This window comes from Cetorhinus maximus, chromosome 2 (genome assembly GCF_964194155.1).
Source record: "Cetorhinus maximus chromosome 2, sCetMax3.hap1.1, whole genome shotgun sequence".
NCBI lineage: Eukaryota > Metazoa > Chordata > Chondrichthyes > Lamniformes > Cetorhinidae > Cetorhinus > Cetorhinus maximus.
The window spans coordinates 10,141,885-10,169,728 of record NC_135880.1 but is presented as its reverse complement, the minus strand read 5'-3'; the positions used below and the strand labels follow the sequence as shown (position 1 = coordinate 10,169,728).

General features: G+C 43.2%; 1 protein-coding gene across 4 annotated transcripts in view; it reads right to left on the bottom strand.

Moving 5' to 3' along the window:
- LOC144692208 (E3 ubiquitin-protein ligase RNF4) overlaps positions 1-27,844 on the bottom strand; it is a 61,361-nt gene that overhangs the window by 13,003 nt on the left and 20,514 nt on the right. Inside the window, exons 2-7 of one of the 4 annotated variants that reach the window (XM_078560782.1) lie at positions 17,674-17,793; positions 14,778-15,066; positions 12,203-12,305; positions 6,072-6,148; positions 4,221-4,233; positions 2,206-2,398 (exon numbers count right to left, since the gene is read on the bottom strand). In XM_078560782.1, the coding sequence (XP_078416908.1) occupies positions 2,206-2,398; positions 4,221-4,233; positions 6,072-6,148; positions 12,203-12,305; positions 14,778-14,786 (395 nt within the window). In that variant the 5' untranslated portion in view covers positions 14,787-15,066; positions 17,674-17,793. The remainder of the gene's footprint in view (positions 1-2,205; positions 2,399-4,220; positions 4,234-6,071; positions 6,149-12,202; positions 12,306-14,777; positions 15,067-17,673; positions 17,794-27,844) is intronic. The other 3 variants (XM_078560806.1, XM_078560790.1, XM_078560798.1) reach the window with 3 other exon arrangements.

Genomic DNA, 27,844 nt, shown 5'->3' with positions numbered 1-27,844 from the left:
ATCTACCTTACAACACATTCCCACCGACCTTTGTGTCATCTGCAAACTTGGAAATATTACTTTTGGTCCCCACATCATTGATATGTATCGTGAACAGCTAGGGGCCAAGTACTGATCCACCCACTAGTCAGCGAGAATGACCTGTTTATTCCTATTCCATTTTCTGCCCATTAACCAATCCTTAATTCGTGCCAGTATATTATCTCCTATCCCATGTGCTTTAATTTTGCTAAACAACCTTGTGTGGGGTGGGGGGGCTTCATCAAAAGCCTTCTGAAAATATAAGTACACTACATCCACTAACTCCCCTTCCTCAATTCTGTAACATCCTCAAAATACTACAACAGGTTTGTCAAACATGATTTCCCATTCATAAATCCATGTTGACTATGCCCAATCAAATCATTATTACTTCTAGATGCCCATTTATCACATTCTTTATAACAGCTTCCAGCAATTTTCCTACTACTGATGTAGGACTAACAGGTCTGTCGTTCCCTGTTTTCTTGTGGGGTGACATTTCCTTCCTTCCAGTCTATAGAATTTTAGAAGATGATCACCAATGCATCCACTATCTCCCTAGCTACCTCTTTCAACACTCAGGGATGTAGAATATCAGTACGCCCGATCTGCTGCGAGGGAAGGAGTTTCAGGATTTTGACCCAGTGACATTGAAGCAACAGTGATATTAGTTCCAGCTAAGGCTGTTCTGCAACTTGTAAGGGAACTTGCAGGTGGAGGTGTTCCCATGCATTTGCTGCCCTTGTCCTTCTAGGTAGTAGAGGTCACAGGTTTGGAAGGTGCTGTTGAAGGAGCCTTGATGAGTTGCTACACTACATTTTGTATATAGTACATACTGCTGCCACTGTGTGCTGGTGGTGGAGGGAGTGGATGTTGAAGGTGGTGGATGGGGTGCCAATCATGCAGGCTGTTTTATCCTGGATAGTGTCGAGCTTCTTGAGTGCTGATGGAGCTGCACTCATCGAGGCAAGTGGAGAGTATTCCATCACGCTCCTGGCTTGTGCTTTGTAGATGGTGGACGGGCTTTGGGGAGTCAGGAAGCGAGTTACTTGTCGCAGAATTCCCAGTCTCTGACCTGCTCTTGTAGCCAGTAATATGACTGGCCCAGTTAAATTTCTGATCAATGGTATCGCCTATAATGTTGATGGTGGGATTTCAGCAATAATAATGCTGCTAAAACACCAAAGGGAGATGGTCATTGCCTGACACTTGTGTGGCATGAATGTTACTTGCCACTTATCAGCCCAAGCCTGAATGTTGTCCAGGTCTTGCTCCATGCACACGCAAACTGCTTCAGTATCTGAGGAGTTGTGAATGGTACTGAACACTCTTAATCAGTGAACATCCCCACTTCTGCCATTATGTTGGCGGGAAAGTCATTGATGAAGCAGCTGAAGACGGTTATATTATTTCACAGTTAAACTCTTTGCGTGATGTCATGGCATAAAATGCTGGCCCACCAATAGGTCAGTGGGCTATCACAAGATTTCAAAGAAAATCAAGTCTGTCTGTGCTTTCAGTGAAACTGCCAGCTAGCACTCACTGGTCTACCATGTGGCAGGACAAGGTAGCTCCTTTTCACATGCTGCCAGAGGGTTGAAATCAGGTTGCTTATCCCCACCCACGCAGATGGGAAATAGTCAATGATGCAAAAGATAGCGTGCCTCTCGGGACTCAACTAGGATAAGAACACAAAAACCAGGGCTGGTTTGATGCCTGCTGTGGCTCGGTAGGTAGCACTCTGCCTTAGTATCAGAAGCTTGTGGGTTCAAGTCCCAGTACAGAAACACAAGCACACAATCTCGGCTGACAATTCAATTTGGTAGAGGGAGCACTGCACTGTCAGAAGTTTGCTTTTGGATGACACATTAAAGTGAGGCCCCGCCTGCTCTCTGAGGTGGAAATGCAAGTTCCCATATGGCACTATGAAGAATGGAGAAATTCTCTTTGTGTCCTAACCTTTGTGTCCTAACCAGTATTTGTCCCTTAACCAGTTATCACCACAAAATAGATGATCAGGTCATTAGACATTGATGATTGTAGGGGTTTGCGCAAATTGGTCACATAAGGCTTCCTACGTTACAACAGTGGTTGCACTTCAAAAGTACTTCACTGGCTCGAAAACACTTTTGGATATCCTGAGGTTGTGAAAGGTGCTGCAAAAATGCAATTTCTTTCTTTTACCTTAAGCCTTTGTTACACAAGGCAGGATGAAGATGATTTCCCTGAGGTACTGCTGCTGCACTTGTTACAGACAGGCTGCTGCTTCCATCTGCTCTGGCATCTTCTTCGTCACTGCAGAGAATACAGCTGTCTGACTGCGTTCTGCCTGGCTGATCATCAGCAGAACTTGGCTGACTATTTGAAGAGGAGAGATCTGCAGAGGACAATGTGCAGAATGTTCTGCTGTTACTTAGATCTGTTAAATTAAAAATATTTCAAAAAAACTCACTAGTTGCTTTTGGGAGTAAAATAGGACAAGTGTGTCCTCCAGTTTGTGAAGAACGCACTCCCTTCTCCTCTCCCTCCAGCTTGCAACATTTTTGCCAGTGATATTTGCACTTTAATGTTAGCACTTTACAAAGCAAGGATTCTACTGATGAAAGCCTTTCACCCCAATCTCTTTGTGAACAACACAGGGCAAACTAATTCAAATGAAACTAGAACAATGTAGAGCCAAAAAAAAAATCAACTGAGTGAATTTATCTATTGTCAATTTTCACAGGATATAAAAGAGTACACAGCAGGGGCTGGGGGGAGGGGGATGTTCCATATTGAAAAAGGAACTAATTTTCACATCTATTAACAGTTTGCTTTTGAGAGAAGGGGATAAGAGAGGCAGTCACATATAATGCTGAATTATTCAATGAGCTGCATGTTTAACCTGTAGGATTTTTAAAAGGGATTGGACTGTTACTAACTGGCTCAAAAAGGCATTTTCCCCATTTAATAGGGATTATTGATCATTTAACACATTCAGGCTCAGGAACCACCACGATATCAATAACAGATTAATTAAAATGATGAGATTAGATTAAAATTGCAGCTAGCATTTATGCTGTGCCTCAATCATTTTATTCAAACATCTCAAAGCACTTGACATAATTCATTACTTTTGGTCTGTAGTTATTGTGCGTGAAATCATAGGAACCCCAACACAGGAATTAAGGTATCTAAATTTTGCTGGTGACACAAAGGTGGGGAGAAAAGGAAGTTGTGAAGAAGGCATAAAGAATCTACAAAGAGTGGGCAAAAAACTGGCAGATGAAATCTAATGTGGGAAAGGAAGAATTGAAAACATTATTAAAATGGAGAGAGAGATTGCAGAACTCAAATGGTACAGGAGGATCTGGGTGCCCTGGTGCTTGAATCACAAAATGTTAGTATGTAGGTACAGCAAGTAATTAAGAAGGCAAATGGAATGTTGGCATTCATTGCAAGAGAAATGGAATATAAAAGTAGGGAAGGGTTGCTACAGCTGTGCAGTGCCTTAGTGAGACTGCATCTGGAATACTGTGTACAGTTTTGGTCACCTTATTTGAAAGAGGATGTAATGCTTTAGAAGCTGTTCAGAGAAGTTTCACTCGATTCATTCCTGTGATGAAGAGGTTATCATATGAGGAAAGGGTGAGAAGGCTGGGCCGATACTCATTGGGGTTTAGAAGAATGAGAGGTGATCTTATTGAAATATACAAGACCCTGAGGGGATTTGACAGGGTGAATGCTGAGAGAATGGTCCCATTGTGGGGGAGTCTAGAACTAGGGGACACAGTTTAGAAATTAGTGGTCTTCCATTTAGTACTGAGATGAGGTGAAACTTTTCCTTGCAGAGAGCCGTTAGTCTATGGAATTCTCCTCCCCAGAGAGCAGTGAAGGCTGGGTCACTGAATATATTCAAGGCCGAGTTAGTTTTTTGATAGACAAGGGAGTCAAGGGTTATGGGGGCGTGGGGTGGTGGTTAGACAGGAAAGTAGAGTTGAGCCACAGATTAGCCATGATCTTATCGAATGGTGCAACAGTTTAGAGGGGCCGAATCCTGTTCTTAGTTCTTATGAAACAAGCAATTTGCACAGTTTGTGTGTGCTGCCACTAATACTTGGAAACTAGTAGTTGATTCACATTCTTTCCCCAAACAAGTGTTCAGGCTTTTTGCAGAGTACACAGAATAAACCAGAATTTTTTTCATTTGCTGAACTCACCTTCATCCACAATCTGGACAATGCACAAGGTTATGTTGAAAATAAAGAGAGAGAAGTAGATTAGACAAGGCAAGATGCAGCAAATGTAAATTTAATCACGGTGTTTGTAGGTTTGTTCTACGATCCACTGCCAGCATTTCTCTGCACTGCCGAGTATTGTCGATTAGCAGGGAAGAGAAAACAATGCCAAACTAGAGAACTCATTTACAGATTCAGGATAACAAACAGTAAATCTGCATCGCTGAACACGGTGGCAAAAAGATACTGTACTTTCTTTCCACCAGTGTTTGGATCTGTGAACCAGGAGGAGCAAAGTTCATTTCAGTGGGATGCAAATGAATAAGTGAAGGGTGAAATCAAACAGGACTAAAATGTTCATGGAACTAAGAACAGGTAGTTGTGTTTTCAGTTCTTCAAACTGACTGCTCATCAATAACTAATGACATCCTGAAGAAACAAAGTAGAGCAGCTTAAAATACAGTGCTTTGTAACATTTATTAAGGGCCTCGGAGTGCTTTGCATTGTAAGTCTCCCTAATGCAAGGAGGTAAACTTTAACAAGTCAAATGAGGATAGTTTTTATTCATTTGCAATGGGGATGTCACTGGCAAGGCAAGAGTTTTTTTGCCCACTCCTTGAGTGCCCTGAGTGACTTGCTGGGGCCACTGAGGGCAATCAAGAATCAACCATGTGGAACTGGAGTCATACTAGGCCAGACCAGGTATTGGCAGTAAATTTCATCCTCAAAAAGGACAATGAACTAGTTGGGTTTTACAACATTCTGACAGCTCTTTAGAAAACTCAGTTCATACTCTCAAACTGACAATGGATTTGTACTTGTGTGTTAGGGTTAGTAGTGCAAGTCTCTAAATTACTAGACCTGCAACATAACTACTGCACAATTTAAAAGTTCTGGGTTTGCATTGTCCATGAGGGGAAGTCCTCCAATGATTTAGGTAGTGAGGTAAGTTCCAGGAGCTGGAATGGACACTTAATGCTAATTTCTTAAAAATCTGAGATGAACAGGGAGCAAATGGTCGAAGGCTTAATGCTGCTCCATGTATTACACACTTGTAACAGACAAGCTTACAAGAAGTCAACTGTAATTTGCAAAAGCAGGGTTGGCAGATACTTGGAAACCATTTAAAAAAAAAGGAACCTGAGAGTGACAACAAATAGACATAGCATGAAACTTGCATCAATGAAAGCAGTCTTTTTTTGCAGACAAACAAATCAACTCAGTGGCAAGACAAAGTGAGTCATAACAAGTATTGTCTTCAACTGAAGCAGGTGAGACAATAATTGGGGAAGGGTTCATAGATGCAATTGAGTTCCCATTTTAAGAGGGGCTATTGATTCTTAATTTAAAATGGAATTGCTCAAATGACATAACATTTGCAATGGAAACTGCCCATATAAAATTGTCACATTGGAATTACTGGGAGAAGGGTCGAATAACTGAAGTTCTTCTTTACTGAAGGAGCACAGATTACTGTTGTGCATCCACCCCACCAGATATTGGTACTTAAAACAGTCGACCAAATTACAACATTGAAGACTGCAAGAAAGGCAGAAAACACACCATACCTTGAATGATAACGTTCACCAGTTCTGAGTCATGAAAACTGGTGAGAAACATGCACTAAAACATTTTTTAAATTTCAGTCAGTTTGAAGGGTTTTTTGGGGGCAGAGACGGGGCTCGACGAACTGTAAGTCTCCAACAAATATTGTTCCTGTGCTGAAAGCTTCTCTTTCAGTCTTCACACCTATCTCCAAATCAATTTACAGGCCAGCCAGCCAAGCACTGCAAATGTGACAAGCCAAGAGAAGTTGAGCTCATCACCACTTACCTCAACGGAATCATTATTGGTTAGGTCGACAACCACAGGTTCAGAGGATTCACAGGTCAGGTCAACTACCTCCGCACCTGAGACGACCAAACAAAGAATGCTCTGAGAATTAAGTTTGGATTTAAAAACATATTAAAGCTTAAAAACATGGGTAAATATACAATAATTACAGTACAGAAATACTATATAGATACAGAGACCATACCTCCACGTAAGCTGCATCCTAAACTTTTCGTATTCCCCATGCAAAAATAATTAAATTGCAAACAGGCTGAAGTTCCCCAAGACCAAGTGTGGCTTACATATGAGTTAAACAGTAAGTCTCATTTTCAACATGCTCAGTGAGTGGGTTGTCAATTCTAGGAAACGTAACAACTTTCCATTTCCAAGCATCACTATTTCTACATCAGCATAACTGTCCAAGCGGAGCTCACACAGTGAAGCTTATGATAATTGTTGCTCGATGGTATAGCTCTCGCTTCAGACAGTAGGTTGTGGGTTCAAGTCCAAATCCAAAGATTTGAGCATGTAATCCAAGCTAACAGTTCAATAAAGTACAGAAGGAATGCTGCACTGTTGGAGTTGCTGTCCCTTAGACTGGAACACTAAATCAAAGCCTTGCCTGCCCTCTCGGATGGAGGTGAAAGATCCCATGGCACTGGAAGACACCGTCCTGACCAATATTTATCCTTCAACCAACATCACTAAATTAGACTGCGACTTGTGTTTCAAATGGTCAATTTCCCGTCAAAATATAAGTCGTTCTAAATCACACCCTTTAGTTTTCTATGTTCAAGGGTGAAATTTCTCCTAATTTTTCCCTTCAATCTTGTGATTGCTTCAAAGTAATGATTTCTTATCACAAACACCCCAACCAGAGAAAGTGTCTTTCCCCATTCATCACATCAAAACTTGATAATTCTAAAATCTTGGGTTAAATTTCCTCCTGGGGTTTCTTTGTGCCAATATAGGGAAAAGGCAGGAAAGCGGAGTTGAGGATCATCAGATCAGCCATGATCTCATTGAATGGTGGAGCAGACTTGATGGGCCAAATGGCCTACTTCTGCTCCTACGTCTTATGGTCCAGTAGAAAAAGATCACTTCTAATCCTCAAGAGTGATTTTTTTTTTTCTTATTCCTACCTCCTACTTTCTGGACCTTGTGGAATTTGGGTCAAATTACAGACAGCCTAACAATGTGAACTCTCATCCAGTAGGAAGTGGCAGAGATTGATATTAGAAAATTAGATATAACAGAGCAAACATTTGTCCCATCATCCAGGTCAAGCTTCAACAGCGAATCCTTCAGCTCTGAGTCAGGTGCTGTGGAAGGAACCTTGGTGAATTCCTGCAGTGCTATTGTGCGTCAGTGATGGAGGGAGTGAATGCTTGAGGATGTGGTGCAAATCAAGTGGCCTTTGTCCTGGACGTTGCCAAGCTTCGAGCGTTGTGGGGGTTGCACTCATCCAGGTAAGTGAGGAGCATTCCATCACACTCCTGACTTGTGCCTTTTAGATGGGGACAGGATTTGGGGAGTCAGGTGGCGAGTTACTTGTCGCAGGATTCCTAGCCTCTGACCTGCTCTTGCAGCCACAGTATTTGTATGGTTAGTTCAGTTCAATTTCAGGGTAGCCCCCAGGATGTTGATAGTGGGGGATGCAGTTATGGTAATGCCATTGGACGTCAAGTGGTGATGGTTAGATTCTTCCTTGTTGAAGATGGTCATTGCCTGACACTTGTGTGGCAGGTTGCCACTTGTCAGCCCAAGCCTGGATATTGTCCAGGTCTTGCTGCATTTGGACATGGACTGCTTCAGTATCTGAGGAGTCGCGAATGGTGCTGAACATTGTACAATCATCAGCGAAAATCCCCACTTCTGACCTTATGAGGGAGGAAGATCATTGACGAAGCAGCTGATGATTGGGACAAGGACACTACCCTAAGGAGCTCCTGCAGTGGTGTCTTGGAGCTGAGATGACTGACCTCCAACAACCGCAACCATCCTCCTTTGTGCTAGGTATGACTCCAGCCAGCGGAGAGTTTTCTCCCCCCCGCACCCCGATTCCCATTGACTCCAGTTTTGCTAGGGCACCTTGATGCCACACTTGGTCAAATGGTGCCTTGATGTCAAGAGCAGTCACACTCACCTCACCTCAGGAGTTCAGCTCTTTTGTCCATGTTTGAACCAAGGCTGTAATGAGGTCAGGAGCTGAGTAGCCCTGGCAGAACCCCAACTGGGTACCAGAGAGCAGGTTATTGCTAAGCAAGTGCCGCTTGATAGCATTGTTGATGACCACTTCCATTACTTTCCTATGATCGAGTGTAGATTAATGAGGCTGTAATTGGCTGGGTTGGATTTGCCCTTCTTTGAGAGTACAGGATATAACCTGCACAATTTTCCACATATCCTGGTAAATGCCAGTGTTATAGCTGTACTGGAACAGCTTGGCTAGGGTAGTGGCAAGTTCTGGAGTACAAGTCTTCAGTACTATTGCCAGAATATTGTCAGGGCCCATAACCTTTGCAGTATCCAGTGCCTTCAGCCATTTCTTGAAATCACCTGGAGTGAATTGAATTGGCTGAAGACTGGCATCTGTGATGCAGGGGACCTCTGGAGGAGGCCAAGATGGACCATCCACTTGAAGATTGTAGCAATTGCTTCAGCCTTATCTTTTGCACTGATGTGCTGGGTTCCCCCACTATTGAGGATGGGGATATTTGTGGAGCCACCTCCTCCAGTGAGTTGTTTAATTATCCACCACTATTCATGACTGAATATGGCAGGACTGTAGAGTTTAGCTCTGATCCGTTGGTTGTGGGATCGTTTAGCTCTGTCCATCACTTGCTGCTTATGCTGTTTGGCAGGCGAGTAGTCCTGTGTTACAGTTTCACCAGGTTGACACCTCATTTTTTGGTATGCCTGGTGCTGCTCCTGGCATGCCCTCCTGCACTCTTCATTGAACCAGGGTTGATCCCCTGGCTTGATGGTAATGGTAGAGTGGGGGATTTGCCAGGCCATGAGGTTACAGATTATGTTTGATTACAATATCGCTGCTGTTGGCCCAAAGTGCCGAATGGATGCCCAGTCTCCAGTTGCGAGATCTGTTTGAAATCCATCCCATTTAGCACAGTGGTAGTGCCACACAACATGATGAAGGGTATCCCCAATGGGAAGGCAGGACTTCGTCTCCACAAGGATTGTGCGGTAGTCACTCCTACCGATACTGTCATGGATAGCATCTGTGGCAGACAGGTTGCTGAGGTCAAGGGCAAGTACGCTTTTCCCTCTTGTTGGTTCCCTCACCATCTGCCGCAGACCCAGTCTAGCAGCTATGTCCTTTAGGACTTGGCCAGCTTGGTCAGTGGTGGTGCTACTGAGCCACTCTTGGTGATGGACATTGAAGTCCTCCACTCGGAGCACATCCTGCGCCCTTGCCACCCTCAGTGCTTCCTCCAAGCGGTGTTCAACATGGAGGAGCACTAATTCATTAGCTGAGGGAAGGTAGTTTGTGGTAAACAGCAGGAGGTTTCCTTGCCCATGTTTGACCTGATGCCATGAGGCTTCATAGGTTCTGGATTCGTTGTTGAGGACTCCCAGGGCAACTCCCTCCCGACTGTATACCACTGTGCTGCCACCTTTGCTGGGTCTGTCCTGCCGGTGGGACAGGACATACCCAGGGATGGTGATGGCGAAGAACGCACCTTACCCCTGGTGTCTATCCATGGATCCATCCTTGGACCCCCTTCTATTTCTCATCCACATGCTGCTCCTTGGTGACATCATCCAAAAGCACAACATCAGTTCCCACATGTACACTGATAATCATCTTCTAAGGCAGCCCCTTGCGAGTGAGGAAGACTCTCTTCCACTCTGGGGTTGTGGGTCCTGAGGTGACCAAAAAGTCCAACGCTGGATCCGCACACTCTGCCACATGTGGGGCAGGTCGTGTTTGATGGGTCAGGTGGGATGCTCTGATTTTGGTATGCTCCTTATGCTATTTGTGCTTGGCCTCCACCTGGGCCTGTTGGAGGCATTCAAAATGTTTGACACCTTCCTGTATGTTTCTTCTCCAGTTTGGGTGGTCTCGAGCAAGAGTTTCCCACAAATCAGTGGGGATATTGCATTATTTCAGGAAGGCTTTGAGGATGTCCTTGAAATGTTTCCTCTGCCCTCCTGGTAATCGCTTGCCTTGACAAATTTCAGAGTAGAGGGCTTGTTTTGGACGATGTGACTGTCCAACGTGATTGATTAAACATAACCAGTGCCTTGATACTGGGGATGTTGGCCTGAGAGGATACTGATAGAGTGCCAATCCTGCCACTAAATTTGCAGAATTTTGTGGAGGCTTTGCTGGTTATACTTCTCCAAGGATTTTAAGTATCTGTTGTACGTTGTCCAGGTCTCTGACACATACACTGATAACACCTAGTTCTATCCCTCTATCACCTCCCTTGACTCCTTCACTGTGGTTAAATTATCAGATTGCTTACCCAACATCCAGTAATGGGCTAGCAGAAATTTCCTCCAATTTAATATTGGAAAGTCTGCAGTCATTGTTTTCAGTCCCCGCTCCAAACTCCATTCCCTAGCTAGCGATTTCACCTATCACCCCGCTGTGCTCACCGACCTACATTGGTTTCTGGTCAAGCAATATCTTGATTTTAAAGTTCGCATCCTTGTTCCAAATCCCCTCCTTGGCCACGCCCCTCTCTAACTCTGTAATCTCCTCCAGCTTCACAGCACTCCAAGATCTCGACACTCCTGCAATTCTGGCATCTTGAGCATGTTCAATTTTAATTGCTCCGCTATTGGTGGCTATGCCTTCAGTTGTCTAGGTCCCAAGCTGTGGAATACCCTCCCGAAGCCTCTCCACCTCTGTACGACGCTTTCCTCCTTTAACGCACTTCTTAAAACCTACCTCTTTGACTAAGCTTTTGGTCATCTGACCTGCTATCTCCTTATGCACTTGGTAGCACATTTTGTTTTATAATGCTCCCGTGAAGTGCCTTGTGACATGTCATATTAAATGCACTGTATAAATGGAAGTTGTTACTGTAATAAATCCTATATGGAATACAAGAGAAACGTCTTTACCCAGGGACTGGTTAGAATGTGGAACCTTTTACCACATGGAGGAGCTGAGACGAATATCATAGGTGTACTTAAGGGGAAGCTAAAGAGAGAAAAGAATAGAACGATATGCTGATAGTGGGATGTAAAGGGGTGGGAGGAAGCTTGCATGCAGCATAGACACCCTTATGGTCTATGTTGATATTTATGTATAATTTCTACCCCCCCTCCTCTACCCTACTTTGTTTTTTTTTAAATCCAGTTATGCATCTGTGGCGGGTAGATGGTATTTTTGTGGAACAGTTTCCATCTGTCTTGCAATAACCATTACTAAAACATCTTAACCAGGCAGCAGCTGCTTTATAAATGTTTACACGAAAGTGGCAAAATATTGCTCACTAGTGCAGGATTTGCAGTCTCACATTTACAGGTTGAAACGATCTGCACTGAACAGGAAGCAGAGGACAAATCATTCAATCAAAATTTTTAAATAGGTAAAGGGAAGTTTGCCCATCAAGCTCAACTTATTACAGGTACTTAAATGCAGAGTTAAAAACTTCTCTTCCACCCACTGTAACAAAACAACCCCTTTCATTTTCTCTACATATTTGTGTTCCAACCATTCACAAGACTAATCATTATCTTTACAGCCAAAGGTCTCTATTCAAATAAGCTACATTTTTACTCAAACTCTAAAAACACAAGCAGAAAATTCCTACATGAATTTCATTAACTCATCAGGATGTAGTACATGCAATGGTCAGACAGAGCTTATGCATCGGGTTTTTACAGTGCCTTGAAGAAGAGAGTAAATATTTGTCGCACTCATCAATGCAATATTGCACATGCTACTTTCAAAGCCTGCTTCACTCAGGTGTCAGCAAGCCCAATGTGAACTGTGCACCAGGAGGGTCTGGTTTAAGGTGGACTGGTCCACTCAATGCGAAAGCAAATTGAACACTAGTGGTCACTTTTACCACTGAGCATTTCCACAGTAAGGATCTTTCATTGGTTTGATCTCACCCACAAAATGTTTGGTACATACAAACTTTGCTCCTTACCAGTCTCTACGATTTCTGCCTCTGGTTCTGCCGGTTCTGATCTGCGCTGTCGGCGCACCCGTCTGGATTGCTGAGAAGGCATCATCCGACGTTTTCTGTGTGTCTGAAAATATAAAGCAGGCTAGGTGACAATTGCATGATCTGCAACCTTTGCTTTCAATAAGATCAATTTTTTAAACAAAACAAAAAAATTTTCCTGGCAGAGCCAATCCAGAATTCAGTTTTCCCTGAAACAAAATACTTGATTTCTGCAGTTTAGTGAGGACATGGTTAATGAGGGGCCTTATTAAAGTACAGAAAACGTTAAGTGACTTAAAAGAAGGCAACTTCAGACTATATTATTATTTTCAAATAAGAACCAGATGGTGAAAATATAAACTTCAGCCAAGTGACAGAAGTAAATCCTTCACGTGAATGCCTGGAATACACTGCGGGGCAGAGCAAAGGTTCAAGCTTTAGGGACCTTCAGAGCACAGCTGGACCAGTCGTACTCCAAGGGGAAACTCCATTGGGTAGAATGGTCTGTCTTTTTCAATTCTTCACTATCCCGTGCAGATAGTGTGCAGAGGAGATTTACCAGAACAATATCGGGGAAAAGGGCGTGACCTACGTGAAGATATTAGAGTAACTGGGATTATTCTACTCAGAGTACGAAGGTGAATAGGAGATTTAATGGATGTGTTCAAACTCGTGGTAGCTCGATAAGAGTAAATCAGGAAAAAACTGTTTCCATGGTTTACCAACCCACCCAAAGGACACAGAAGATAACTGACAAAAGAACCAGAAGGAGAATTTTTCTCCTATTTACACAGGAAGTTATGATGATCTGGAATGCAATGCCTGAAAAGGGTGGTGGTAACAGATTTGACAGTAACGAGAACTGGATATATATTTGAAAAAAAAACTGCAGGATACGGAGAAAGAGCAGGAGAAGTGGGATTAGCCAAAAAGCTCTGGCAAAAGAGCTGACACAGGCATGATGAGCTGAATGGACTCCTCCGGCACTGTTTGATTTTCTGAACAAATGGCAAGCAAAGAAGTTATTCATCTGACCTTGTGACATTGTTTATTGGATTACAACTGCTTGCTATATACAATTATAAGAGTGAGCAAATATCATTGACAAGAGAGAAAGTGACGTGGTTCAAAGGATGTAGCAGCTGACCAAAAATACAGCATTAAGGGACAGATCTTGTGGTAGAGAGGCTGTATATTTTTAAGTGTTGACAGATTTAGAATATTCTGTTTCTAATCAGAACATCCATACATACAAACATAAATGGGTTTAATCCAAAATGTAAAAGGCCAGAGGTGGTTAAATTCTGTGCAGTAAGAATTAGCTGCATACAAATATCTATATGCATTCAGAGTAGTTGGTTTTTGTTTAATATCTGGCATTTCCTTATTCCCCATTATAATTTCTCCTGTATGCTTCTAAGGAACCCACATTTACTTCTGATTTTTAAAAAAAAAAGTAAAAAGCTCTTCTGTTTTTACATTGCTTACGAGTTTACTCTCATTCTAATCCCTCCCTATATCAACTGATTATTCAAAAACCCCCCCAATACTCAGGATTATTACTTTTTTGGCAATATTATAAGATTCCTCTTTTAATCTAATACTGTCCTTAGCTTCTCTACTTAGCCTCAGTTATAGCACTTTTCCAGTGGAATTTTTATTCCTCAAGAAAATGTATATTCTTTGAATATTATGAATTATTTAAAATATTTGCCATTGTTTATTTACCATCATTGCTTTTAACCCAATTTCTCAATCTACTTCAGCCAACTTGGCCCACATATCTTTGTGATCAGCTTTGTTTAAATTAAAGGCCCCAGTTTCAGATTGAACCACATCACTCTCAAACTTATATATTTTTTTATTTGTACGGTTGGGGAAGCAGTTATAGTTCGATGTCAAGCTTAACCATCTATTCAATACTCTCAGCTGACAGTGTGCATGGTTGTGATGCCACCAGGAATGGATCTCTTGGGGCAGGAGTTCAGTATGAGGGCGATTAAAGAAAAGGCAAGGTGATTATATAAATACACATCATAGGGAAGATGGTGGCGTCGTGCTAATGTCACTGGACTGGCAATTCAGAGGACCAGCCTAATGCTCTGGGGACATGGGCTCAAACCCCGCCATGACAGCTGGTGGAATTTAAATTCAACTAATAAATCTGGAATATAAAACTAGGCTCCGTAATGGTGGCCATGAAACTATCATCGATTATTGTAAAAACCCATCTGGTTCACTGGTTATATGTCCTTTAGGGAAGGGAATCTGCCATTCTTACCAAGTCTGGCCTAGATGTGACTCCAGACCCACAGCAATGTGGGTTCAAGGGCAATCTGGGATGGACAATAAATGCCCACATTCCAAAACAAAACAAATCCCATAAAATAGGTTTCACGCAGATCTCTGAAATGGTGAATTTGGCAGCTTCAAATTACAAAAAGCATAAAGGAACATTTATTGATTACCAAAAAACCTGAGGTGTGGGTTCAATTGCAGTGCACGAGGTGGTAAAGTTAGGACATCAACTGCTAAATAAGTGAGTATTAGTACTTACTGTGCTCATTGTGCTCTGAAATTAAAATTAAGACAAGGAGTTGAGAAGATTTAAAAGCTTTTCATCAGTTAAACTCAAGGGATGTCTTCTGACCCAATGCTTAACTTCTGATTGGCCACATGTCTTTTGCCTGTAGATTCTGTAGATCTGGCTTCCCTTAATTTATAGTTAGTACTAAAATGTCCTTTGATCCGTCAAATGAGATTCAGTATCTTTGATAAAGCTGACAATGCTTTAGAAGAGACAATCTACCAAGATGTTTTGCAGCAGGGCAGGACATGGGGGTATGCTGTATTAAAAAGAAAAAAAAAGACTTGCATTTATATAGCACCTTTCACAACCTCAGGACTTGTCAAAGTGCTGTTCAGCCAATGAAGTACTTTTGAAGTGTAGTCACTGTTGTAGCATTGAAAACACAGCATTCATTGATGCACAGCAAAATACCACAAACAGCAATAGGGTAAATGACCAGAAAATCTGTTTTAGTGATGATGGTTGAGGGACAAATATTATTGACCAGGACACGAGGTGTGCTCCCCGGGCTTCTTTGAAGTTGTGGCATGGAAACTTTTATGTTTACTGGAGAGGGAAGTGCAGATGATGCACCTGTTTAGCATCTCATTTGAAAGCGAGCACCTCCCACTCAGCATTTCACTGGAGTGTCAGCCGAGATTATCAAGTCTTTACGTGGGATTTGAATCCACATCCTACTGATTTAAGAGGCAAAAAAGTGCTACCCACTGGGCCGCTGGCACTTATTACAGTGACACTGCACCATAACAGTGGAGCAGATGCTGCCCCAAATAGCACAAACTGACGTAAGGAAGGTTATCACATTGTTGCAGTTATTTAGAAAATTCCTGAACTTCCCAGGCAGTGGCCATGCTGGCAACTTCCTCCAGGAAAATGGGATAACTGGGTGAAGTAAGTCACACTGGTTGTGCAGGTGGCTGAAGAGTGGCAGCGGTGGAGTTCAGGATCAGATCACCTGCTGCTTAAAGAATCACAAATGGTGACTAAAGACAGGAAATAAAACATTTAAAAAACATGAAATTGGGCATTTGGATGAGGAAGGGCGATTAGCCCTTGCAGAACCATGAGCCAACCAAGGTCTGGGTGGGACAAACGCAGTCTCTCAAAATAGAGAGAAAAATATACCTGCTAAAAAAACTTTACATCTGCATTTTACACTTCTCACCAGGTAATTGTTCTTAAATTTAATAATCCCATTGACAGTTTATGCAATGTCCAGCACAATGGCACAGCTCAAATTAAAAAAATACTTGAAGGTTTGGATCATAAAGGCATAGAACATAAGAACAGGAATTAGTCCCAGTCCTTTGAACCTGTTCCACAATTTGTCAGTTCCTGCTGATCTGTATCTTAACTGCATTTACCTTCCCTTGATCCTTATCTTAGAGATTCCTAGCAGTAAAAAAAAATGCACACATTTTTTCAACATGCTTCACAAATGTGCTCTAGGTTGCAAGACACCATCTGTAGAAGCTAGCTCACTTCCATTGCATAAAGTAGCCAGGAAACACAAGTCTGTATCTGCAAAGATTAGCAAGACCATCTTACTGGCAAAATGCAATCGTGTACTAGAATGTTCATGGGATTAGGAAAAGGCTGGAAAATAACGAGAACCGGTTTAGATCATCCAGCCTTCTAAGAAAGGACGTGCATTTATACACACAACCCAAAACTGTTCAGAGCTAAAGTAATTTTGAAAGTATAGTTTCTTGTGCACAGCAAGGTCCCACAACAACAGAAATTAAGGACCAGGTGTTTGAGGTACAAATACAGTCAGAGTCTATACAGTGCAGAATGATGCCATCTGGCCCATCAAGTCCATGTCAGCTCTCTAGAGCAAACCAGTCAGCCCCATTTCCCCCCCACTCCATCTCCATAGTTCAGCAAGTTTATTTCCCTGAAATGCCATCCAATTTACTTTTGAAGTCATAAAAAGTCTCCATTTCCACCACCCTTGTGTTCTTCCTCACATCCCACTCTGCATTTCTTACCCCAAACCTTCAAATCTGTGTTCCCCGTCCTTGTATCATCAGCTAATGGAATAGTTTTTATTTGTCTACTTTAACTAAACCTGTCAAAATCTTGTACACCTCTATCAACCTCCTTTGCTCCAAGAAGAACAACCCCAGCTTCTCCAACCTAACCTTATAACTAAATTATCTCATCACTAACCATTCTGTTAAATCTCCTCGACACCTTCTCAAGAACTCCCAATTCCTTCCTAAAGTATGGTGAGAGAATTGGATGCAATGCTGGATTATGGCCCAACCACAGCTTTATAAACGTTCAGCATAAATTCCCTGCTTTTATATTCGATGCCTCTATTTATAAAGCACAAGAACCTATTTGCTTCACTTGGGCAAGTCATTAGAACTCACCTGCCCTTGCTCGAATAATGCCATGGGATTCTTTTGTGTCCACCATGAGCAGGCGATTGAGGCCTCTGAAAGTCTACTGGCACACAAGTCCTGGCGGTGCAGAGGCTGTTGTAAAGTCAGGAATTAGGAAGAACGGGATACCTGAATTTAATTGTGGGGCTCCTTTAAGCAAGGGGTTTGCCCACAGACAGTCTGAAGTCCTTTCGGAAAAGAAGCCCGTTTTACAGGGCTGACGCCTACAAGAGCAAGTGGGTTTATTGGAGAAGTGAGAGAAATTAAATCAGAGTGAGTTTGAGACGTGTCCTGGGAGGAGGGGAGGATGGGAGAGAGGTCCTGATTGTGATGGTGGTCAGATCCTCACTTGGCTCACGGATTCAGCTCCCTTGCCTCATTTAAGCTGCCGAGTTTCCTGAGGCTTCTGGTTAAATGTTAATAATGGTTAAAATGAAGGCACACAGCCTAATTATAATATTTAAATGAGTAACCTGCTTCCGGCCAGCAGATTGCTAGCCAACTCTTGCTGAAACCAGGATTGGCAGGTTTGAGATATTGTTGGTTCCTGCTCCAGATTTTTAATTTTGACATCTGACAGGAGTCCAACTCACCTGTTTTATGGGGAATTAAGAATGAGCTCACACAATTGCTACTCAGATACCAATAACAGCTATGGTGGGAATCAGGCTCAACTCCTCCTCCACTCATGGTCTGAGGAAGAGGGGAGGTACCTCCTCCAAGGGGCTGGCATGAGAGCTGCATTTAACAGGGGCTTGGAACAGATGACAGTCTTTCAGCCACAGAGGGTACATGACAATGGCCATTTTTGGACTCAGAACATGAAGAGGGAGATTGAGCTTTCAAAGCAAAAGACGCCATATTTAGAGACTTTCACAGATAATTTATATTATCACATAGGAATACCTTAGTTTCAGTACTTAAAACAGTCAACCATGGCTTCATGTTCACCCATTTTCAATGCATAACATTATGTCACAATGTGTCTCTAGGGTTACCATTTGTTGCCCAGTCATCCCCATAACCTGGTGAATCTTACCAAGCCAATGTAATACATCTCTGAAGAGCAGAGCTGTGTGAGGACTTGAGGAAGACACTCATGGCAATATATTCTTCAGTCTAAAAGCTTCAATTTACTTCCAGTCTCTCTAACTTCAGAGAGCTTGTGTGCCAAAACATCGATCTTTTGTGCAATAATGTAGTGTCTTTTGCCATTTAACACAAGAGCTCTCTTGATATACCAAAGTTCCTGTTGCAAAATACCCCATTTCCAGACAGAATCTACATAAACATGGCACATCAGGGAGAAAGATCAACAACACTGTGGCACATGACCACTTGCACACCAAATCTCCTTTATGGATTTCTCTCTTCTATCACCACCTTCATTGTTGCCAGATTCAGAGCCATGGCCAATATTCATCTCATTCAACATGACTAAAATATTATTTGGGCATTTACCCCCATGGTTAATAGTGGAAAGTTTCAACATTCAAAATGGCTGCCAGTTTTGCCAACATCACAACGATGTTGACTATGATGCACTCTGGGACATCCTGAGGTCATGATATAAAATAAATAAACAGAAGTTCTTGCTTAAATTTTCTTTTAAAATTCATTCACAGGATGTGGGCTTTGCTGGCTGGGCCAGCATCTATTACCTATCCCAAGTTGCCCTTGAGGTGGTGGTGGTGAGCTGCCTTCTTGAACCGTTGCAGTCCTTGTGGTGTAGGTACACCCACATTGCTGTTAGGAAGGGCGTTCCAGGATTTTGACCCAGCGACAGTGAAGGAATGGCGATATATTTCCAAGTCAGGATGGTGAGTGGCTTGGAGGGGAACTCTCACATGGTGTTCCCATTTATCTGCGGCCCTTGTCCTTCCAGGTGGTAGTGGTCATGGGTTTGGAAGGTGCTGTCAAAGAAGCCTTAGTGAATTCCTGCAGTGCATCCTGTTGATGGTACGCACTGCTGCTACTGTGTGTGAAGGGAGTGAATGTTTGTGGATGTGGTGCCAATCAAGCAGGCTGCTTTGTCCTGGACGGTGTCAAGCTTCTTGAGTGTTGGGGGAGCTGCACTCATCAGGCAAGTGGGGAGTATTCCATCACACACCTGGACTTGTGCCTTGTAGCTGACCTGCTCTTGTAGCCACAATATTTATACGGCTAGTCCAGTTTCATTTCTGGTCAATGGCAACCCCTAGGATGTTGATAGTGGAGGATTCAGCAATGGTAATGCCACTGAATGGTTGGATTCTATCTTGTTGGAGATGGTCATTCCCTGGCACTTGCGTGGCGTGAATGTTACTTACCACTTGTCAGTCCAAGCCCGAATATTGTCCAGGTCTTGCCACATTTGGACATGGACTGCTTCAGTATCTGAGAAGTCACGAATGGGTGCTGTGCGTTGTGGAGCCATCAGTGAACATCCCCACTTCTGACCTTATGATGGAAGGAAGGTCATTGATGGAAAGCTGAAGATGGTTGAGCCGAGGACACTACCCTGAGGAACTCCTGCAGTGATGTCCTGGAGCTGAGGTGACTGACCTCCAACAACCACAACCATCTTTCTTTGTGCTAGGTATAACTCCAACCAGCAGAGAGTTTTCCTCCTGATTCCCATTGACTCAAGCTTTGCTTGAGCTCCTTAGAGTCAGAGTTATAAAGGACTATTGCAAAGAAAAAGGCTCTTCGGCCCATCGAGTCTGTGCCAGTCAAACAAGCACCTAACTATTCTAATCCCGTTTTCCCGCACGAGGCCCTTAGCCTTGTATGCCATGGCATTGCAAGTGCACATCCAAATATTCTTAAATGTTGTGAGGATTTCTGCCTCGACCACCCTTTCAGGCAGTGGGTTCCAGATTCCCACCACCCTCTGGGTGAAAAAATTCTTCCTCACATCCCCTCTAAACTTCCTGTTCCTTACCTTAAATCTATGCCCCCTAGTTATTGATCCGTCCACCAAGGGGAGGAAGTTCCTTCCCGTCTACCCTATCAATGCCCCTCATAATTTTATACACCTCAATCATGACCCCCTCAATTTCCCCAAGTAGACTATGTCAAATGCATTGCCCTCATCTACACACCTCTTTGAAAAATTCAATCAAATTGGTCAGACATGACCTCCCCTTAACAAAACCATGTTGCCTGTCCTTGATTAATCCCTGTCTCTCCAACTGTAGATTAATTCTGCACCTCAATAGTTTCCACCACCACTGACATTAGACTGACTGGCCTGTAGTTCCCTGGTTTATCCCTTCCTCCCTTCTTGAATAACTGTACCACACTGGCTGTCCTCCAGTCCTCTGGCATCTCTCCTGTGGCCAGAGCAATATTGAAAATTATTGCCAGCGCCCCTGCTACCTCCTCCCTCGCCTCACTCAACAGCCTGGGATACATTTCATCCGGGCCTGGAGATTTATCTTCTTTTAAGCCTGACAGACCACAGAACCTCCTCCCTTTCTATGCCAATTTCTTTAATTACATCACAGTCCTTCTGCCTGATTTCCATAACCATGTCATCCCTCTCACTTGTGAACACCCGACACAAAGCATTCATTTAGAACCCTATCTACATCTTCTGGCTCCACACACAAATTACCACTGTGGTCCTTAATGGGCCCTACTCTTTCCCTAGTTATCCTCTTACTCTTAATGTACTTGTAAAATGACTTTGGATTTTTCTTTATTTTACCTGCCAATGTTTGTTCGTGCCCCCTTTTTGCCCTCCTAATTTCCTTTTTAAGTACATACACATTCTGTACTCCTCTAGGGCTTCCGCTGTTTTGAGCGCTCAGAATCTGCCATAAACCTCCCTTTTTCTCTTTATCCAATCCTGTATATCCCTCGACATCCAGGGTTCCCTGGATTTGTTGGTCCCACCCTTTATCTTTACTGGAATATGTTGGCCCTCCCTATTTCCTTCTTGAATGAGTCCCACTGCTGTGACGCAGATTTACCTAAAAGTAGCTGCTCCCAGTCCACTGGCCAAATCATATCTGATCTTATTAAAAATCAGCCTTCCCCCAATTTGGAACTCTGATTTCTCGCCCATCCTTGTCCTTTTCCATAGTCACCTTGAATCTAACAGAGCTATGATCACTACCTTCTAAATGCCACACTCGGTCAAATGGTGCCTTGATGTCAAGGGCAGTCGCTCTCACTTCACCTCGGGAGTTCAGCTCTTTTGTCCATGTTTGAACCAAGGCTGTAATAAGGTCAGGAGCTGAGTGGCCCTGGCTGAACCCAAACTGGCACCAGTGAGCAGGTTATTGCTAAGCAAGTGCCGCTTGAGAGCATTGATGATGATCCCTTCCATCACTTTACTGATGATTGAGTGTAGACTGATGGGATGGTAATTTGTCGGGTTGAATTTGTCCTGCTTTTAGTGTACGGGGCATACCTGGGCAATTTTCCACTCAGCCAGGTAGTTGCCAGTGTTGTAGCTATACTGGAACAGCCTGGCTAATGGTGCGGAAAGCTCTGGAGCACAGGTCTTCAGTACTATTGTCGAAATATTGTCAGGGCCCATAGCCTTTGCAGTATCCAGTGCCTTCAGCCATTTCTTGATATCACGTGGAGTGAATCAAATTGGCTGAAGACTGGCATCTTTGATGCTGGGGGTCTCCGCAGAAGGCCAAGATGGATCATCCCGGCACTACTGGCTGAAGATTGTAGCAAGTGCTTCAGACTTCACTTTAGCACTTACGTGCTGGCTCCATCATCATTGAGGATGGGGATATTTATGGAGCCTCCTCCTCCAGTGAGTTGTTTAATTGTCCACCACCATTCACGACTGGATGTGGTAGGACTTGAGCTTAGATGTGATCCGTCGGTTGTGGGATCACTTAGCTCTATCACTTTTAGGTATGCCATGTGCTGCTCCTGTCATGCCCTCCTACACTCTACATTGAACCTGGTTATCCTCTTCCCATTGATATACTTATAGAATATCTTGGGATTTTCCCTACTTTTACCAGCCAGAGCTTTCTCATATCCTCTCTTTGCTCTCCTAATTGCTTTCTTAAGCTCCACCCTGCACTTTCTGTACTCCACTAATGCCTCCGCTGATTTGCTTCCCTTGTACCTGCTGAAAGCCTCTCTTTTCCTTCTCATCGTAACCTGAATATCTCTGGTCATCCATGGTTCTCTGGGCTTGTTACTCCTTCCTATCACCCTAGAGGGAACATGTTGAGCCTGTACCCTCCCCATTTCCTTTTTGAACACACCCCACTGCTCCTCTGTAGATTTCCCCACAAGTAGCTGTCCCAATCTACCTTGGCCAGATCCTGCCTTATTTTACTAAAATCCACTCTTCCCCAATCCAAAACACTTTTTGCAACTTGTCGATTTCTTTGTCTATAATAAACTTAAACTGTACCATGTTCTGGTCGCTATCACTAAAATGCTCGCCCACCACCACCTCAGCCACCTGTCCAGCTTCATTCCCCAGAATTAGGTCCAGCACTGCGCCGTCCTTTGTTGGACCCTCTACATATTGACCTAAAAAGTTCTCCTGTACACATTTCAAGAAATCCACTCCATCCAAGCCCTTAACACTATGTCTATCCCAACTAATGTTGGGAAAGTTGAAATCACCTAATATAATTACCCTATTGTTATTGTTTTTACACACCTCTGCAAATTGTGCACATATTTGCTCCTCAAATTTCCACTGACTATCTGGGGGTCTATAATAAACACTTAACAATGTGGCTGCCCCTTTTTTATTCCTAAACTCTACCCACAAAGTTTCATTAAATGCCCCCTCCAAGATATCATCTCTCCTTACTGCAGTAACTGACTCCTTAACTAATAATGCAATGCCTCCTCCTCTTTTATCCCCTCCCCTGTCTCACCTGAAGATTCTATATCCTGGAATGTTGAACTGCCAATTCTGCTCCTCCCTCAGCCATGGCTACTATATCACAATTCCACATGTCAATCCTCACCCTTAACTCATCCTTTTTACCTGTAATACTCCTGGCATTAGAGGCCATCCAGCCTTGCCTTACTCCCTTGAAACATAATGCAGCTGTACTCCCTCTGACTTGATTGTTTTACTGTATTATGATGTGTCCCTATTCTGCGAACATTGTGTCCCTTGCCCTGCTGATATTAGTTTAAACTCCTCCCAACAGCACTAGCAAACCCGCCCGCAAGGACATTAATCCTGCTCTGGTTCGACCGTTCCACTTGTACAGATCCCACCTTCCCCAGAAATGGTCCCAGTGATCCAGGAATCTAAAACCCTCCCTCCTGCACCAACTCTTAAGCCACGTATTCATCTGCGCTATTCTCCTATTTCTGAGCTCGCTAGCACGTGGCACCAGAGATTACAACCCGAGAGGCTTTGCTTTTCAGTCTACTGCCTAACTCCCTGAATTCTTGATGCAAGACCTCATCCCTCTTTCGACCTGTGTCATTGGTACCAACCTGTACCATGACCTCTGCCTTATCACCCTCACCCTTCGGGATGCCCTGCAGCCGTTCAGTGACATCCCAGACCCTGGCACCAGGGAGGAAACATACCATCCTGCAGTCACATTGACCGCCACAGTAGCGCCTATCTGTTCCCCTGACTATAGAATTCCCTATTACTATTGCTCTTCCTCCCCTCCTGTACAGACAGGCTGTTTGTGGTGCCAGAAGCTTGGCTCTGTCTGCACTCCCAGCCCTCATCAGCCTCCAAAATGGAATACCGATGGCCCACAGCACCTCATGGATGCCCAGTCTTGAGTTGCTAGATCTGTTCTAAATCTATCCCATTTAGCAAGGTGCTAGTGCCACACGGCACGATGGAAAGTATTCTCAACGTGAAGGCGGGACTTCATCGCCACAACGACTGTGCGGCAGTCATGGACAGATGCATCTACGGCAGGCAGGTTGGTGAGGATGAGGTCAAGTATGTTTTTCTCACCACCTGCCGCAGACCCAGCCTAGCAGCCATTTAGGACTCGGCCAGCTCAGTCAGTAGTGATGCTACCGAGCCACTCTTGGTGATGGACATTGAAGTTCCCCCACCCAGAGTATATCCTGTGCCTTTGCCACCCTCAGTGCTTCCTCCAAGTGGCGATCGACATGGAGGAGCACTGATTCATCAGCTGAGGGAGGGTGGCACGTGGTATCAGCAGGTTTCTTTGCCCATGTTTGACCTGATGCCATGAGACTTCACGGGGTCCGGAGTCAATGTTGAAGGCTCCCAGGGCAACTCCCTCCCGACTGTATACCACTGTGTCGCCACCTTTGCTAAGCCTGTCCTGCCGGTGGGACAGGACATATCCAGGGATGGTGATTGTGGAATCTGGGACATTATCTGTAAGATCTGATTCTGTGCGGATGACTGTCAGGCTGTTGCTTGACTAGTCTGTGAGAAAGCTCTCCTGATTTTGGCCTAGCCCCCAGATGTTAGTAAACAGGACTTTGCTGTTGTCGCTTCTGGTGCCTTGGTCGATGCTGGGTTTCATTCCTTTTTTGTGACTTTGTAGTGGTTTGATACAACCGAGTGCCTTGATTGGCCATTTCAGAGGGCATTTAAGAGTCAACCACATTGTCGTGGGTCTGGAGTCACGTGTACGCTACACCAGGTAAGGATGACATATTTCCTTCCCTAAAGGAAATAAGTGAACCAGATGGGGTTTTTTTTTTTAAAAACACAACAATCGACAATGGTTTTATGGTCATCATTAGACTATTAATTCCAGATTTTTATTGAATTCAAATTCCACCATCTGCCGTGATAGGATTCAAACCTGGATCCCCAGAGCATTACTCTCAGTTTCTGGATTGCTAGTCCAACGACAATACCACTACGCCATCGCCTCCCTCTCTTACTAGAAAAATGGCATTATTCCAGCTGTTACAAACTGATCTGCCCCTTTTAAAATATAACTATCGGTTCTCTAGGTGACGCTTCACCTGTCTCTAAATAACGAAGCATCCAAAACTGCTGACAATAACTACATGGCCTAAGCATTACCTATACATGGTTACCATTCAATCCTTTTCCCTGGACTCGAGACTCTTACCTGATAAAGCTGACAAAATTTTATGTTTAATCTCCCTGCACTCGCGCATCAGAAGATTGAGTGTTTGAATCTCTACATCTCCTTGTTCATCCACATCCTTCACTAGCTTTCCATTCAGAGTATACTCAATACTGCCTTGCTTTTTCTTCCCTAACCTATCAGCTTATTCCCTCAATATTTATTAACAGTCCACTTCAATGTTTCCCAGTCTGTTTGCACTCTATATTAAAAAGCATTTGCATTTATATAGCATCTTTCATGATCAACGAATATCCAAAGTGCTTTACAGCCACTGAGGTACTTTATGAAGTGTAGTCGCTGCTGTAACATAGGAAACATGGCTGCCAATTTGCACACAAGCTCCCACAAACAGTGTGTTAATGACCATGTAATTTGTTTCTGTGATGCTCTCCATGTCATTGTACACTCCCTGAATATCCAACTCCACCATCCCACAATTTCTTGATTACTGCCATCTCCTCTCCCAATCGTTTTCCTGCTTCTAGCACCTCCCCATAGTCTTGGATTTGGGAGTTCAGGCTTGGTGTATTAAAGCAGCATCTCAAGCGGATAAAGACAAAGAAGCCAATGGATTTTTGGCTTTTTATGACACGAGTTATAGAACATTTCAGTTCTATATAACATATTTAGTAAGCCACCAGCTGGAGCCATATGCACAGTTTTGGGTTTAACATTGGAAATAGGTTGAGGCAATAGATAGGGCACAGAGCAGATCCACTAGGTTACTGCCTGGGATGAGGAAATATAAAAACAGAAACGTGAACACTTATAAAGAATACAACTACCAGTTGGCCATTCAAGAGAGAACGAGGAAGCACCTTTTCACACAAATATTAATGGAAATCTAGAACACTCTCCCCCAAAGGTTGAGGAAGCTGGGCCAGAAATTTTTAAAACTGAGACAGATACATCTTTGCTGGGCAAGGGTAGCAAGGAATGTAGATTAAAGTTGGATAAATAGTGTAGATAGAAGTACAGATCAGCCACAAATGAGTTGGATGGTGCAAAATAGGCTGACTGGCCTACGCTTGCTCCCAATGGCAGAGAGGGGTCTAGGAGTGGTAAAGCAAATATGATAAAGTACTGGCCTGGATATCTTAGTTCAACTAATAAGATAAATTTGAAGAGAATGACATATTTTGGAGGCAGCGAGGGATAAGAATTTTGAAGTTTATATTCATCAACAACATCACTACCACCTCTACAAGGACACAATTTACCACATATTAAGACAGAATTTCTCGTGCTGCACAACTACAAGCTGAGCTTTCCGGGTTTGAAAGATCCTTTTCGGGCATTTTATTGGGACATCTTTCATGCTTAAATCTGGATATTCTGCAGATCAACATTTCCTGTGTTGTCTATTTTTCTGTAGAATGTGTCTCCATGAATCATGAATTTAAAAATAAAATAAATTCAGTCAAAAATTCCACTAATAGTCTTTATATAGCTGTGGGCCCTCTAAACTTACCTCTTCCCTAAGATAAAAGCAGATACAGATGCTGGAAATCTGAAACAAAGACAGAAAATGTTGGAAAAACGCAGCAGGTCTAGCAGCATGTGGAGAGAAAGTCAGAGTTAATGTTTCAAGTCCATATGACTCTTCTTCAGAGCTCTGACAACACCTTCCAGATAGTTTTCTTGGAATGAGGCTTGAACTACAGCCTTTTGACTTGGGTGAGTCATACGGAATCGAAACATTAACTTTGTCTTTCTCTCCACACATGTTGTTAGACCTGCTGAGTTTTTCCAGTATTTTCTGTTTTTGTTACCTCTTCCTTAAGCTGGTTATTACAGTGGCCACAATGTCAGATTTGGTCGCTTGGAAATACTCTCACCCAAGTCAAAAGGCTGTAGTTGAAGCCCCATTCCAAGAACGCTATCATGTTTTCAGATTGGAAGTTAAATTGAAACCTTCCTTGCCTGTTCAGATGGGCATAAAAGATAGCATTCCTTAAAAGAGCAGGAAAGTTCTCCTGGTGCTCTGGCCAATATTTAGCCATCAACCAGCCCCACAAACATGAGTGACTACACTTCAAAAAAAATAGCTAATCAACAGTAAAGATGTGAGAGGCACTATTTTAATGCAAGTTTTTTTCATTCTTTACTGCTGAATTAATGAGATTCAACAAGGAATCTGCCTCAAATGCATTGTTCTGAAGTACAAACTACATTGCTGGCTGTTTATTCTACAGTTGAAAACAATTTTAATCTGTTGTTGAAAAGCTCCTATGCAGACGTAAATAACAAATTTATGTTTATAAAGCATCTTTAACCCTAATGGGTAACAGAAAGATTGCTGGGTGACTGGGGCTAAAGGTTGCCAAGTCCCCTGGACCTGATGGATTGCGTTCTAGGATATTAAAGGAAGTAGCTACAGATAGTGGATGCACTGGTAGTAATCTTATAACAATCCTTAGGTTCTGGAAAAGTCCCAGAGGATTGGAAAACTGCCATGTGACACCCTTATTCAAAAAGGGAAGGAGACCAAAAAAAAAAATAGGTAACTGTAGGCTAGTTAGGTTAACATCCGTTATTGGGAAAATGTTGGAGCCTATTATAAAAGGACGTAATAGCAGAGCATTTAGAAAAGAATCTA